The following is a 13,888-nucleotide window of genomic DNA, read 5'->3' on the forward strand; positions in this document are numbered from 1 at the left end:
CAGCCATATGGGATGTCCCCCCTTGCAAATCCCTGGTACAGCTGTGAGGAATGTCAGATGTGGGAGTCATGATAGCTTCCAGGGCTGCCAGCACACACATTAATAATAATGTCCTGGGCATTGCACACAACCTGGTAGTTGATAGAGTGAAAGCCCTTGCAGTTTATGTAGACCCTACCCTGTTCATCCGGTGGTGCTTTAATGTGGATGTGCGTGCAGTCTATGGCACCCTGTACCTCCGAGTAATCTGCTACATGGTGAAAGAGGCGCATATTGCTGGTCCTCTCCTCAGGGGTGCTGGGCAAGTAAATGTGCTCACCAGCATGTGGTAGCATGGCATCTGATTAGCAACCACTGCTACCTGTTATTGTTTTAGTTCTGCATGCTACTCACTATAATAGCAAAATGCAGATTCCACTTAAAATTGTCTTTTCACTTTTTTATATTTTCTGCACAATCTCGTTTGCACGCTGCTGTGCTATGCTTCATCATCTGAAATTGGCAAAAAAATGTTTATTTTTATTATTTAGCAACTGTTTTCCATGCCACTGGCCATATTTTTGGCCATTGGCATGCCCAATGATTATAATACATGCTTTACTTTGAGTTGTCATGTCCCCGTTTTGATTTTTGCAGAAATGTACATGGTTAGTAACCGAATGCATTTCTGCGATGGACATTGCTCTGACACGGATGCCTGCCTGTTTACTGAATTGCTAATTCACCTCATTTGCATGGTTTTCACCAGCATTATTCAGTGGTGTCCATGCCAGAATAGGGCTGGCAGGCTCGTGCATGCCCCAGCCTTGTTTACTGAATCGCTTGGCGGCCATATTTCATGCAGAAGCTGGTACACTATTCTGGCACGGCAAAACTGCTTTATTGAATCCTGGGGAATGAGTTTGGTTTTAGATTTTAACTTTATTTATTTCAAAGGGGAAATACAATAGACAAAGCAAGGGAGTAGCAATGGGGGTCTACTGTGCCCAATTTATGTTAATTTAGTGTTAGCAGATTGGGAATCAACATACATTTTTAATGGATTTTACTTCAAGTATACTAAATTATAAGTTAGATTTTTGGAGGACGTGTTTATTTTATGAAATGGTCCTGTTGGAATGATAGTAGAATTTTTGAACTATTTAAATCAATCGTCCAGTTTTTTGAAATTTACACACAATTTCAACAGGAAAGGAATCAATTACCTTGATACTTTTATTGAACATGATATTAATGGTTTTAAGTCAAAAATTTTCAGAAAGCCAACTTTTAGTAATTATTTAGATTTTTCTAATTGTCACCCTTACAGTCAAAAGAAGAATATTTTAAAAGGTCAATGCATAAGGGCAGCTAGGATGACATCCCACTTTGAGGATTCTTGTACAGAAATATCCCTTATAGGAGAAATGATTTTAGACCAGGATTGCCCTTTGTCCCTGGTTCAAGATGCGTGTAGTTATGTGAAGTCACAATGGGGGCTAAAATACAAACCTTTGTTGGGTGAAAGTTGTTTAGACCTAAGGAAGGAAGAGAATCACAACAAATTTGAGAGAGCCCTAGTTGTTCAGTATGGTCCATGTTCGAGGACAATTAGAAATATGATAGGCTAGAATTGGAACATTATTAGCGGTAATCCACAGCTTCAGGAAATTGTTGGCAATGAACCCAATTTTAAAGTTCAGTTTGAAAAAGGTGGAAATCAAAGAAACATTAATGCTAACAGGAAGGGAACATTCAACTGTGGGGCATGTTCAAAATGTCTCCACATTCTAGGGGCAAAAAAGTTAACACTGGAAAATGAAGCAAAATCTGTACTTTGGTTTGCTAGAGAGAATTTTCACACAGAGAATGTGATCTACCTTGCAATTTGTGGCAGTTGTTCTGCATTTTACATTGGCAAAACTGAAAGGTGTCTTACAAAGAGGATTTATGAGCACCTTTATCACATTAATGGGCACAATGATAATAACACTTTCTATAGGCATTCTCTTAACTGCCCAAGCTTTAGTAACTTTTATTTTGCAATTTTAGAACACATTCAAGGTGATCCAAGAGGAGGTGACCTGAAAAACAAGTTAGAAGAAGGGGAAGTAATTTGTCAAGTTAAGTTAAATGCACAGACTTTCCCTGGTATTAATGACAAAATTTCCCTCCAGTCATTTTTAAATAAGAGATCAATGCAGCTTTTATAGTCAGACTTTTAAAGTTGTTTGTATAGTATTCTCTTTCAGGCTTATTGTATGGTTATGCATGTATATAATTGCACATTAATGTTTTTTTTGGTTGTTTTTAACCTGTTAGGGGCATTTTATTGTAAACAGTCTTAATTGTGTTCTGTCTCTTTAATTTATAATTTGATCTTAGCTTATTAAGGGCTTTGCCCAGTATTATATAAGGAAGTCCCTTTTGTTAGAAAATTAATTCTGATGAAGTCCTGGTTTTGATGGGATAAAAGTGCTCACTTCTTATCTTTTAATCCATGGGTGTTTCAATAAAATTGTTTATTTGGTTACAACATGTTTTTGGAGTCAGTGTCTACCTGCACGATAAATGTTTTGGTTGCTGTTTATTATTATATCATACACCACTCCTGTTTTATATCTAGCCTTGTCTAAAGCTTTCAACACAGTCTGTTACAGCAAACTTCTACTACAAATCTCCTTACTAGGTCTTTCTCAGCCAACCCTTCTGTGGTCCAAAAGCTACCTTTCCAATAGATCTCAGTCAGTAAAATAGCACTCCATGCTCTCTCCTTACCTCCCAGTTATCACTGGTGTACCACAAGGTTCTATCCTTGGTCCCCTCCTCTTAACATTTTCACCAACACCCTCTATACATCCACACAACAGGCCATCCTAATACAATACACAGATAATTCCAATCTCATTTACACATCTGATAACATGGTACACCTCTAAAAAATTACCCAGGAAGCTTTAACAGCCACTGAAATATGGCTTCCTAACACAAGTCATGCTTAACCTTAAAAAGACCCAATTACAATCCCTCTCTCATGAAAAAAACAAAATTTAAAATCCTCTTTCTTGATAATATAACCATTGAAGTCACTTCTCACAGCAAACTGTTACGGATGATAATGGATGATAATCTTACATTCAACCTACATATACAAAAATTGCATACAAAAGCTCATCAAAAATTATGGATGCTTTACAGAGCAAAAATCTTTCTTACCAATACACTTGCCACTACTTATCTCCTCCCACTCTTCTTTATGGCACTCCCATCTTTACTAACCTCCAGGCTTCACAAACATTAAAACTCAAACAATGTTATTACAAAGTTGCTAAATTTGCAGCACATACCCCATTAAGAACCCACCACTGTATAGCACTTGAAAAGCCTAAATTGGTTAAAACTGCCACATCAGCTAACATATATACAACTTCTTACCATCTATAAAATTATTCAGCATCAGTCTGCCTGTCCAACACTAAAAACATTCTACATAACTATGTTCCCAGTCAGTTATTGTGAACCAGTAACCAAAAACGCCTCTCTGTCTACAAACCTAGCAAATCTGCTAGGCACTGTCTGTAATTGTACAAGGTTACTAAGGCCTAGAACTCCTTACCGAGATCCATCAGGTCTATACCCTCCCTCCCATCATTCAAAACCACTCTGAAGGACTTTCTAGCTAGAATTTGACTTGGTTCTTGCTCAAACCAGGATAAGCTACATCCCTAAATGTGAGCAAGTACATTTTCATTCCTTATACCACCTTGCTCTCCCTTCTTCACTTACTTCCTTACTGTTATCAAATTCTGTCCCCTGACTCTCTCTAAGTACACCATAAGCCTGTTTTTCACTCACTTCATATTGCAGTTCCTATTTCTATTAGACTCTTACCTTTAATTTCTCTACAAACTGTCTAATATTTCTCTAAATATTAAATAATTGTCGTATACCTTGCTAATTTGTTATAATTATTTAAACTGCAGAAGTTTTTGTTTTATTTTTGAAGATTGTAAAATTATTGGTCTTAAAATGTTTTGTAATAATTTGGAGCTTTTCTCCACAGGCCTCCACTGAAAATGGGCTTCTACCCAGTCGGACTTTCCCAGTCAATAGGTAAATAAATAAGCCTTCCTGCTATGTTGAGGACACTCTTCCTAGAGTACACTTATAGTTTAGAAAAAGTAGTAGCAAACAGTAGATTGAAGTACATTTGGAAGTGCTTATTTTTACTTTTTGTTTACCTTTCTTTTTTTTAATTTTACTACCTTATTAACTTGCCTGCTAAAACCTCCTTTACCCTCAAATATGCACAGCTGATTGGTTGAGCAGTGCGTCAGGCAGGACCTCAGATGCTCTCTTTCTATTTAGAGGATGTTTTACCTGAATAAGCAAAAAAAAATGAACACAGAAAAACAGGACACAAAACTACCATCGACAATGATCTATAAGTAATTCACTTTTTTAGTCTAGGCTAACTTTTTCATGCTTTTGCTAACAGTGGATATGACATCACTATATATACATATATACTAAAGCTAGTTGAAGCATGGACAGATATAGAAGCTAACTAGCTATCACTTTTGCTGTTCTCTTTGTGATAATTCTAGATGGCTTAAAAGTTTTAAGGAGTGCAAGACAAAATTTTCTGTGTATAGAAAGAGCTAACAAACATGTACAGGAAACAATTATTATCTTGAATTAGGTTCATATAAAGAAAATTCTGAAAATTAGGCACTAAGGCTAAGTTTAAGAACAGTAAACTTTCCTCAGAACATAGTTTAGGTTATTGTGAGTTATAATCATATATGATTTCTAACTTTTTCAGCCAAATTTTTTGAGTTCTTGTGAGTAAGTGCACTAACTTATGCTTATGGGCATATGGGTTCACTTTATAATCCCGAAATCCTGAAATATCGAATTTCAGAATTTCGAGATCATAAAGCCAAAACTTTACAATCCTGAAATCCCAGAAGTGCGAACTTTAAAATTGCAAACACTACACTAACCATACGCCACACACATACACATGCACACACCTTCCCCCAATACACAAACACTCAAACATATATACTATGTACAATTAGGGGGGCAAGACCCCCTACACCCCCCACTCTCCCCCTACTTAAATATACTAACTCCAAGGTTGCACTACACAGACACACATGAAAACACCACCACACACCTACATTCCCCTCACACACACACACACACACACACACACACACACACACACACACACACACACACACACACACACACACACACACACATCACAGTCACAACATACACTGATACACACTAAAGCCCCTAACCAACACACTTACACATAGAGACTTACCTGAACTTCCACCTATTGATTCACAAACCTCAACACCAGAAGCACTACTTCAACATCTCCGAACATCGGGATTTTGAAATTTGCACTTCTGGTGTTTCGGTATTTAGAGCTCTCAGCTATATAATCTCGGGATTCTGAAATTCAATATTTCAGAATTTCGGGATTATACAGTGGTCCTATATATAGGATTACTATTATAATGTCAAGGTGAGAATGCACCCATATGAAAAATTAGAACTACAGATGTTCAAATGCTTTATATGGGTGCATTATCAATGTCCGAACGTTTATATTAGTGAATGCACTGTGCATTCGCTAATATAAATTCGAATAACTGTACAGAGATCGCGGTATAGTGCTGTTAGGGAAATTGATCCCTTTCCTTACTGTAGTGTGATCTCGGAGTTGGAATATATAGTTACCAGGGGGTGTGAGGGGTGCAGGGCAGCTTGCCCCCCCAGCTAAAACGTGATGTCAGGTATAGGACTTTACTGCACGTGAACTCCTATATGGACATCAGGTGCTGTGTTCGAAAACAATGTTGAATCTGCTGAATTCGATCAGTGGATTCAACATTGTAACTCATTCTATTTTTTTACTTTCGAGGTTTACTTTCGATATGTCTGTCGAAAATTATTTCAAAAGCTTAGGACTTAATAGAAATCTGTGTTCTTGCATTTTTTTATAATTTCACTATCAGATTTTAGATTCCTTATTACAAGACCAATGTTTAGCAGCACTAGAGAAAACTGAAATAATTATACTCTAAAAGGTTTTTACTATAGAGGACTGATATCAGTGTATATGTGCTGAAAAAGCTAAATGTGGCATTTTGATTTTAAATGCAGAAATCAAGAAAGTACTTTATTTCTTCTGTACTTGTTACTTGTTGAGTTCTGCATTTTACTGGTATTTTATGCATGTTATTTTCTCATTTTATTTCATTTTCCATGCTGGAAATTGAAGTGGTGTGTTTATATAGTCATCTGACATAATTACTGTTGTGACGCCCATGCACTGGCCCAGTAACCAAGGAGCCTCAATCCTCACCACTAGCACCAGTGAGAGGCATGCACATTGGGGGGATAACAAGTACACACACAGTAAAGTACAATTTCCCTTAAGAGCACACAGAGATCACAGTCAGTCTGGGGCTGTTTTCTCCCTTTCTCTCCAAATCTCCAGTAAGACTCCCTATTGGAACAACTATAGGGTCCAGATCTCAGCCTAGTGGTCAAGCTAAAACCTCAAGCACCCTCTCTGTCAAACCAGTGTTTCATGTCCCTGTCAAAGTAGCTGACGCACACAAACTTTAATATTTGATTTATATTGAAACACACAGACACTCCTGGGAAAGGTTGGCACAAGTTCTCTAGCTGTGCCCCCTTTCTGCCCAGACTATAAGGTAGTACCCACTGCCACCAACCACTAATGTCAGTTACTATAAGGCCTTTATGAAAGGGTGATCAATTTCACTGTGTAATGTTACTGTTATCCAAACAGTAAGTGTGAATGAGCAGCAAGACTATTGGAGTGGCTTGGACAGTATCACCAAATACATGCAAGTACTCTAGAGCTTAAATCATCAATACACAAAACAGCCACGGTTGAAAGGTTTAAAAATATTTAATAATAAATAATAAAAACACAAGACAAATCTCATATTCAACACAGTGCTAATCAAGCATTCAGAAATCAAAGGAAATTTAAAACAATATTGTAGGATAGTCTGACATAAATATAGAAAACAACTAGACTAATCTGGCTAAATTCCTATCTAACTCTAAGAGAAACTATGTCCTAAATAACTTTACTTACAAGGCAAAGTTCTGGTGAGTTTTTGCCAGATCTAGATCAAGATACAAAATGCTCAATCTTTCTCTCTGAGAAAGTCTTACATTGATGATACCCAGTACTGCTGAGTCATTTCACATTACATCATTTTTATCACTTCTTTTTTAGTTCCCAGTCTAACAGAAACTCAAAATTTACATTTCTTTGTAAGCTGAACCTGGCCAGGAAGCCACAGCAATAAAAGACACTTCCACATGTAAAATCTAGCAATCATCTTTGTCTTAATAACAATAGAAATAATTTGCTATCCTAGACATCCTGTCTCTGAGCTTGAGATCAAACACAGTTGTAATTCTTTACTTAACAGCTTTCTTCCAGCAGGGTGCACTGTGGTTACATTTTTGAAGTTCAGCATATAACACAGTTTTCTCACATTTAGTTTGCTTACCTTTATAAAACAAGCCTGTGGATTATTTTACTAGTTACAATTACACAGAATTATCTACAAAATTCTATCTAGCTAGGCTGGCAGTGCTCACATATCTCCCCCTCCCAGAGAACTCAAGCTAGTTTTTCAAGTGACCCTTGGGAAACGTTGTTTGAGAGGGTTAGGTCTGAGTATACCTTATCCCGTTTACTGTCTTGAGAGCCCATCTGCATTGGCATTGCTAACCCCACTAGAGTGCTGCACTGACATATCATATGCTTGCAACCCTAGGCTCCATCTTAGCAACTTGGCATTTTGCTGGCTGGCTCAGGATAACAATGTTAGGAGATTGTGATCTGTAACTACTGTGATTTTTTTTCCATACAAATAAGGTTGAAGTTTCTGCAGTGCCCCAGCTATGACTAGACATTCCTTTTCTACAGCTGCATAACATTCCTCCCTGGGTTGGAGCTTACAACTGAGATAAACCACTGGGTACTCTTCTCCCTCCGAAGAAATCTGGCTTAAGTGTAGCCCCCACCCCATGGTTCAAAGCATCAATCTGCACAACAAATCATTTGTTGTAATCTGGACTGGTTATCACAGGGGGTCCTCCCAAAGCTTCTGTAAGCTTCTGGAATGCCTGCTCACATGCTCTTGTCCACACTACCTTATCTGGCCTGTTTTTCCTTGTCAGGTCTGTGAGGGGAGCAGCTATGGTACTATAACTGGAGACAAACTTTCTGTAGTACCCTGCTGTCCCTAAGAACGCCCTCACCTGCTTTTTGGTAACAGGTGCAGGCCATGCCTGAATGGCTTCCACTTTGGCAGGTTCTGGCCTGATCTTACCACTCCCCACACTATGTCCCAGGTTGGAAACCTGTGCCATACACACCTGATATTTGCTCGGCTTAATGGTCAACCCTGCCCTCTGTAGTCTGCCCAGCACCTCCCTGACATGTTGAAGGTGCTCTTGCCAGGAATGGCTGTAGATGGCAATATCATCAAGGTAAGCAAGGGCAAACCCTCCTGCTCCTGCTAGGATATGATCTACCAGCCTCTGGTAAGTTGCTGGGGCATTTTTCAACCCAAAGGGCATCTTTGTGAACTCATACAAGCCAAAAGGAGTCACAAAGGCTGACCTCTCTAGCACTGGGAGTCAATGGCTTCTGCCAGTAACCCTTGGCAAGATCAATTGTGGTAAGATACTTAGCCCCACCCAGCTACTCTAGGGCTTCATCTGTCCTAGGCATGGGGTAAGCATCTTACTCTGTGTGACTATTTAATTTCCTGTAGTCCATACAGAACCTGGTGCTGTCATCCTCCTTTGGCACCAGCACCACTGGGAAGGTGCAGGGACTGTTGGACTCTTGAATAGCCCCTACTTCCAGCATTTCCTGTATCTCCTCCCTCAGAGTTTGTTTGACTCTCTCAGGCACCCTATAAGGGGCCTGCCTAATAAGTCTATGAGGTGCTGTATCCACTTGGTGCTGCACCAGGTGGGTGCACCCTGGTTTCCTAGTGAACATGCCCCCAAACCCCTGTACCACTGCTCGGATTTCTTGAACCTGGGTAGGTGATAGCTGCTGGGACATTGCTACCCCTTCCACTGAGGTGTCAGTCCAAGCCTCACTGAGGAGATCAGTCACCAGATCTCCCTCAGGCTTCTCCTGCAATCCACTGCAAATACTCATCACAAGGGCTTCCCTGTCATGGTACGGTTCATCATGTTAACACGGTACAATTTCTGCCCCTGCTTCCTGCCTAGCAGTTCTACCATGTAGTTAACATCAATGACCTTCCTTACCACCTTGTAGTGTCCTTCCCAAGCTGCTTGCAGCTTGTTGTGTCTGACAGGAATGAGAACCATTACCTGCTGCCATATAACATACTCTCTAGCTCAAGCATTCCTGTCATGCCATACCTTTTTCTGTTGTTGGGCTTCTGCCAGGTTCTCCTGAGTCAAGCCCATGAGTTCCCTGAGCTTTGTCCTGAGGTTTAGAACATATGCCACAACAAACTCCTCGTGAGATTAACATTCACCCTCCCACTCATCTCAAATTAAATCTAGCGGTCCTCTCAGCCTACACCCATACACAACTCAAAGGGTGAAAAATCTGTGGATTCCTGGGGAACCTCTCTGTAAGCAAACAACAGATGGGGCAAATATTTGTCCCACTCCCTCTTAAACTAGTCTGCAAATGCCTGTAGCATGGACTTGAGTGTAGAGTTTAACCTCTCAACAAGACCATTAGTCTGGAGATGGTAGGGGGTGTTCTTCAGGTGCTTCATTCCACAGTACGTCCACAGAAAAGCCAGCAGGTCTAACATGAAATCAGCACCTCTGTCAGTCAGTATTTCTTTTGGGAAACCTACCCTGCTGAACATTTCTAACAAAGCATTTGCTACCCTTTCTGCCTCAATAGAGGACAAAGCCACTGCCTAAAAGGTATCTTATAGCATAATTTACTATCACTAGGATATACGTTTTCCCTGTGGAAGTTGAGGTACTCAGGGGCCCCACAACTTTCATACCTACCCTCTGAAATAGCTCCTCAATCACAGACAAAGACATCAAAGGAGCTCTCACTTTGTCTCCTGCCTTATCTACCTTTTGGCACTGCTCACAGGTCCTGCAGTACCCTGTTACATCTCTGGAAATTCCAGGTCAATAGAAGTTCTGCATAATACATCTCTTTGTACGTTTTTATGCCCATATGAGCTCCAAAGGGAATATCATGGGCTATGGCTAGAAGCATCAGATGGTAGGCTCTAGGCACTACCAACTGCTGTATTCTCTCACCTTCTAGCCCTCCCTCAGGGGTCCACTCTCTCTACAGTAACCCTTTGTCCCAGTATACAGAATCCCCCTTCCCTTGAGAATCAGGCACCTCACTAGCTACCTCTCTCAGGCTTTGTAATGCAGGGTCTGAGAGTTGAGCCTGTCTCAACTCTCTCTTTGTAACCCTTCCCAACTCCCCTTCTACAGGAAGTCTGGCATCCACTGACATTGGTGCCTCACTGTCAGCCTGGGTACTACTACTCACATCTGCCCTTCCGGTCAGTCTGTTCAAGGGACCATCAGTACCCACAAGTAGCTATGGATCACCTCCAGTCTCACTGCTACAGAGTAGCTCCTTTCCTGAACTTACCATCTCACCAGTCCTGGCTGCAAGTATGCAGTCTGACTGGGTCTCCCTCAGCCTACTAGACCCACATGCTTGTTTCCCAGCCTGACTGCATGTGCATGAACACATGGTACTGCGTTATCATAATCATTCCCTATCAGGACATCTGCAGGGATATCCTCAAACACACCTACTTGCTGGCTTCCTTTTCCACTCTCCCAGTCAAGGTGAACTCTAGCCAAAGGAATTTGGAATGGGGTCCCTCCTAAAGCTCTGGCTGGAGTCGACTGCCCAGGCAAGTACTGCTCTTCTGTAACCACTGCAGGCTTCACAATGGTTATGTCAGAGGCTGTGTCTCTCTTAGCAATGGCCTCTTTGCCATTCACTACGATAGGATATAACCTCTGGTGGTAGTTTGGTACCCCTGTTGTCTCAAGACAACCAACTGTTGGCATTTTGTCCTTCACACTTACTGGCCCCCTCACCTTTTTCTCCCCACCTTGCCCCCGTGGACATCTATATGCCACATGGCCCCACTGGTTGCATTCAAAACATTTAACCCTAGATCCTGGATGTATACCTGGACTAGTGGCTTCCCCTGCTATGGTTAAATTCTGTTGGGGCAGTCTGGGCTGCCCACCATGGGTTCCTTTAGACCCATGAGCAACACTGGATGTCCCTTTCCTGTGCAGTGATGCCCTGCTTGCTAAGTATAGGGCTCCCTTCTTCCCCAACTCATCTGAAATAGCAAATTGTCTATCAGCGAACCAGATCCTCATGTCCTCCGGCAAAGTGATAAGGACTTGTTCCCTCACCAAAAGGTCTGCCAGCCCTTCAAAAGTGGTGACCTGACATCCACTCACCCACCTAGGAAAATAAGTGCTTAGATCAGCAACATATTCACATACACTTTCATCTGCCTTGCGTCTATGCACACAAAACATTTTCCTATAAGCTTCAGGTGCTAGCTTAAGAAAATCTAGCCAACAATTCTTAACAGCAGTATAAGCAAAAAATTCACAATCAGATAATTTAGACAGCACAGTTACAGCTTTACCATGGAGTAAAAGGGTCAGGAACCATACCCAGAGTGTTTGATCAACAACATACTGTTTACATACCCTCTCAAACATATGAAAGAAACTATCAAAATTATCCCCCTCTGTAAATGGCAGAAGAAATTTACTGACCTTTTGTGCTTCTGGGATCCAGTTACTCCCTCCCCCATCACCTCCATTACTCTGGTGAAGAGTCAGCATCTCCTTTTTGTACTGCCTCTACATCTCCTTCTCCTCAGCTTCCAGGCATAGCAATTTCTCATTCTCCTCCACCTGTAGATATCTCGGTCTTTCTACTGCTTCTGTTTTCAAATGATTGGCCTCCAATTCAAGTCTCTTTAGCTCCAGAAGGATTTTTAAGTCATCTGCAGAAAGGTTGAGCTGTCCATTCCCTGAGAGTTGTACATCTCCATGGCCAGTCTGATCGTCTTCCTGGTTGCTATTCTCTGATGCAGCTGTGACCAAAGCTGCAATCATGTGTGCTTTAGCCAGGTTTCCATGCACCAGTCCTTTAGCCTAGCACATCTCAGCCAACTGGCTCCTTGTCAGCTTACCATACTCCTCTGCTGACATGCTTGCCTGCTCTTCCTGACAAACTAAGCTAACAAACGAAATAAAACAATTGTGATCTGAACTCTGAATATTCCCTGAGTGGCTGATTTAGAGTACAAAACCCCTTCAGTGATCACTGTACACAAGCTACAGGAATTCAATATCCAAACCACTGCAAGCCAATTAATATGTGATGTGGCTAATTCACCACTATCAAACAATTAATATTTGATGTGGATATCACACCACTGCCAAACAATTAATATGTGATGCCTGTGCACTGGTCCAGTAATCAAGGAGCCTCGATCCTCACCTCTAGCACCAGTGAGGAGTGTGCATATTGGGGGGATAACAAGTACACACATGGTAAAGTACATTTTCCCTTAACAGCACACAGATATCACAGTCAGTCTGGGGCTGGTTTGTCCCTTTCTCTCCAGATCCTCAGTAAAGCCCCCCCACTGGCACAACTATAGGGTCCAGATCTCAGCCTAGTGGTCAAGCTAAAACCTCCAGCATCCTATCTGACCATCCAGTACTTCATGTCCCTGCCCAAGTAGCTGACACACACTCACATTAAGATTTGATTTATATACAAACACACAAACACTTCAGGGGAAGGCTGGCACAGGTTCTCTAGCTGTGTCCTCTTTCTGCCCAGGCTATAAGGTAGTACTGACTGTCACCAACCACTAATATCAGTTATTATAAGGCGCTTCCCAAAGGGCGACCAATTTCACTGTGTAATGTTACTGTTATCTAAATAGTAAGTGTGAATGAGCAGCAAGACTATTGGAGTGGCTTGGACAGTATCACCAAATACATGGAAGCACTCTAGAGCTTAAATTATCTCTACATAAAACAGCCACAGTTGAAAGGGTTAAAAATATTTAATAATAAATAAAAATACAACACAAATCTTATCAAATCAACAGAGTGTTAATCAAGAGTTCAGAAATCACAGAAACTTAAAAAAAATATTATAGAATAGTCTGACATAAATATAGAAAACAGCTAGACTAATCTGGCTAAATTCCTATCTAACTCTAAGAGAAACTATGTCCTAAATAACTTTACTTACAAGGCAAAGTGCTGGTGAGTTATTGTCAGATCTAGATCAAGATACAAAATGCTCAGTCTTTCTCTCTGAGAAAGTCTTAAATTGACGATACCCAGTACTGCTGAGTCATTTCACATTACATAATTTTTATCACTTCTTCCTTAGTTCCCAGGCTAACAGAAACTTAAAATTTACATTTCTTTGTAAGCTACACCTGGCCAGGAAGCCACAGCAATAAAAACATGTTTACAGGTAAAATCTAGCAATCATCTCTGCCTTAATAACAATAGAAATAATTTGCTAGCCCGGACATCCTGTCTCCAAGCTTGAGATCAAACACAGTTGTAATTCTTTAGTTAACAGCTTTCTTCTAGCAGGGTGCACTGTGGTTACATTTTTGAAGTGCAGCATATAACACAGTTTTCTTACATTTAGTTTTCCTACATTTGTAAAACAAGCCTGTGGATGATATGAAGATTTGCAGTAACAGAATTATCTACAAAATTCTATTGAGCTAGGCTGGCAGCCATCACAACTGTGTTATTTCCCTGT

At 40.7% G+C, this 13,888-nt stretch overlaps 1 protein-coding gene across 1 annotated transcript in view; it reads right to left on the minus strand.

The window, feature by feature from the left end:
* Positions 1–432: 432 nt before the first annotated feature.
* Positions 433–13,888, minus strand: part of LOC122801198 (phospholipid scramblase 1-like) — a 621,378-nt gene continuing 607,922 nt past the window's right edge. The window contains exon 9 of the mRNA XM_044070756.1: positions 433–492. Coding sequence (XP_043926691.1) covers positions 433–492 — 60 coding nt within the window. The remainder of the gene's footprint in view (positions 493–13,888) is intronic.

The sequence above is a fragment of the Protopterus annectens genome, chromosome 4.part1 (genome assembly GCF_019279795.1).
Source record: "Protopterus annectens isolate FY-2018-M chromosome 4.part1, PAN1.0, whole genome shotgun sequence".
NCBI lineage: Eukaryota > Metazoa > Chordata > Ceratodontiformes > Protopteridae > Protopterus > Protopterus annectens.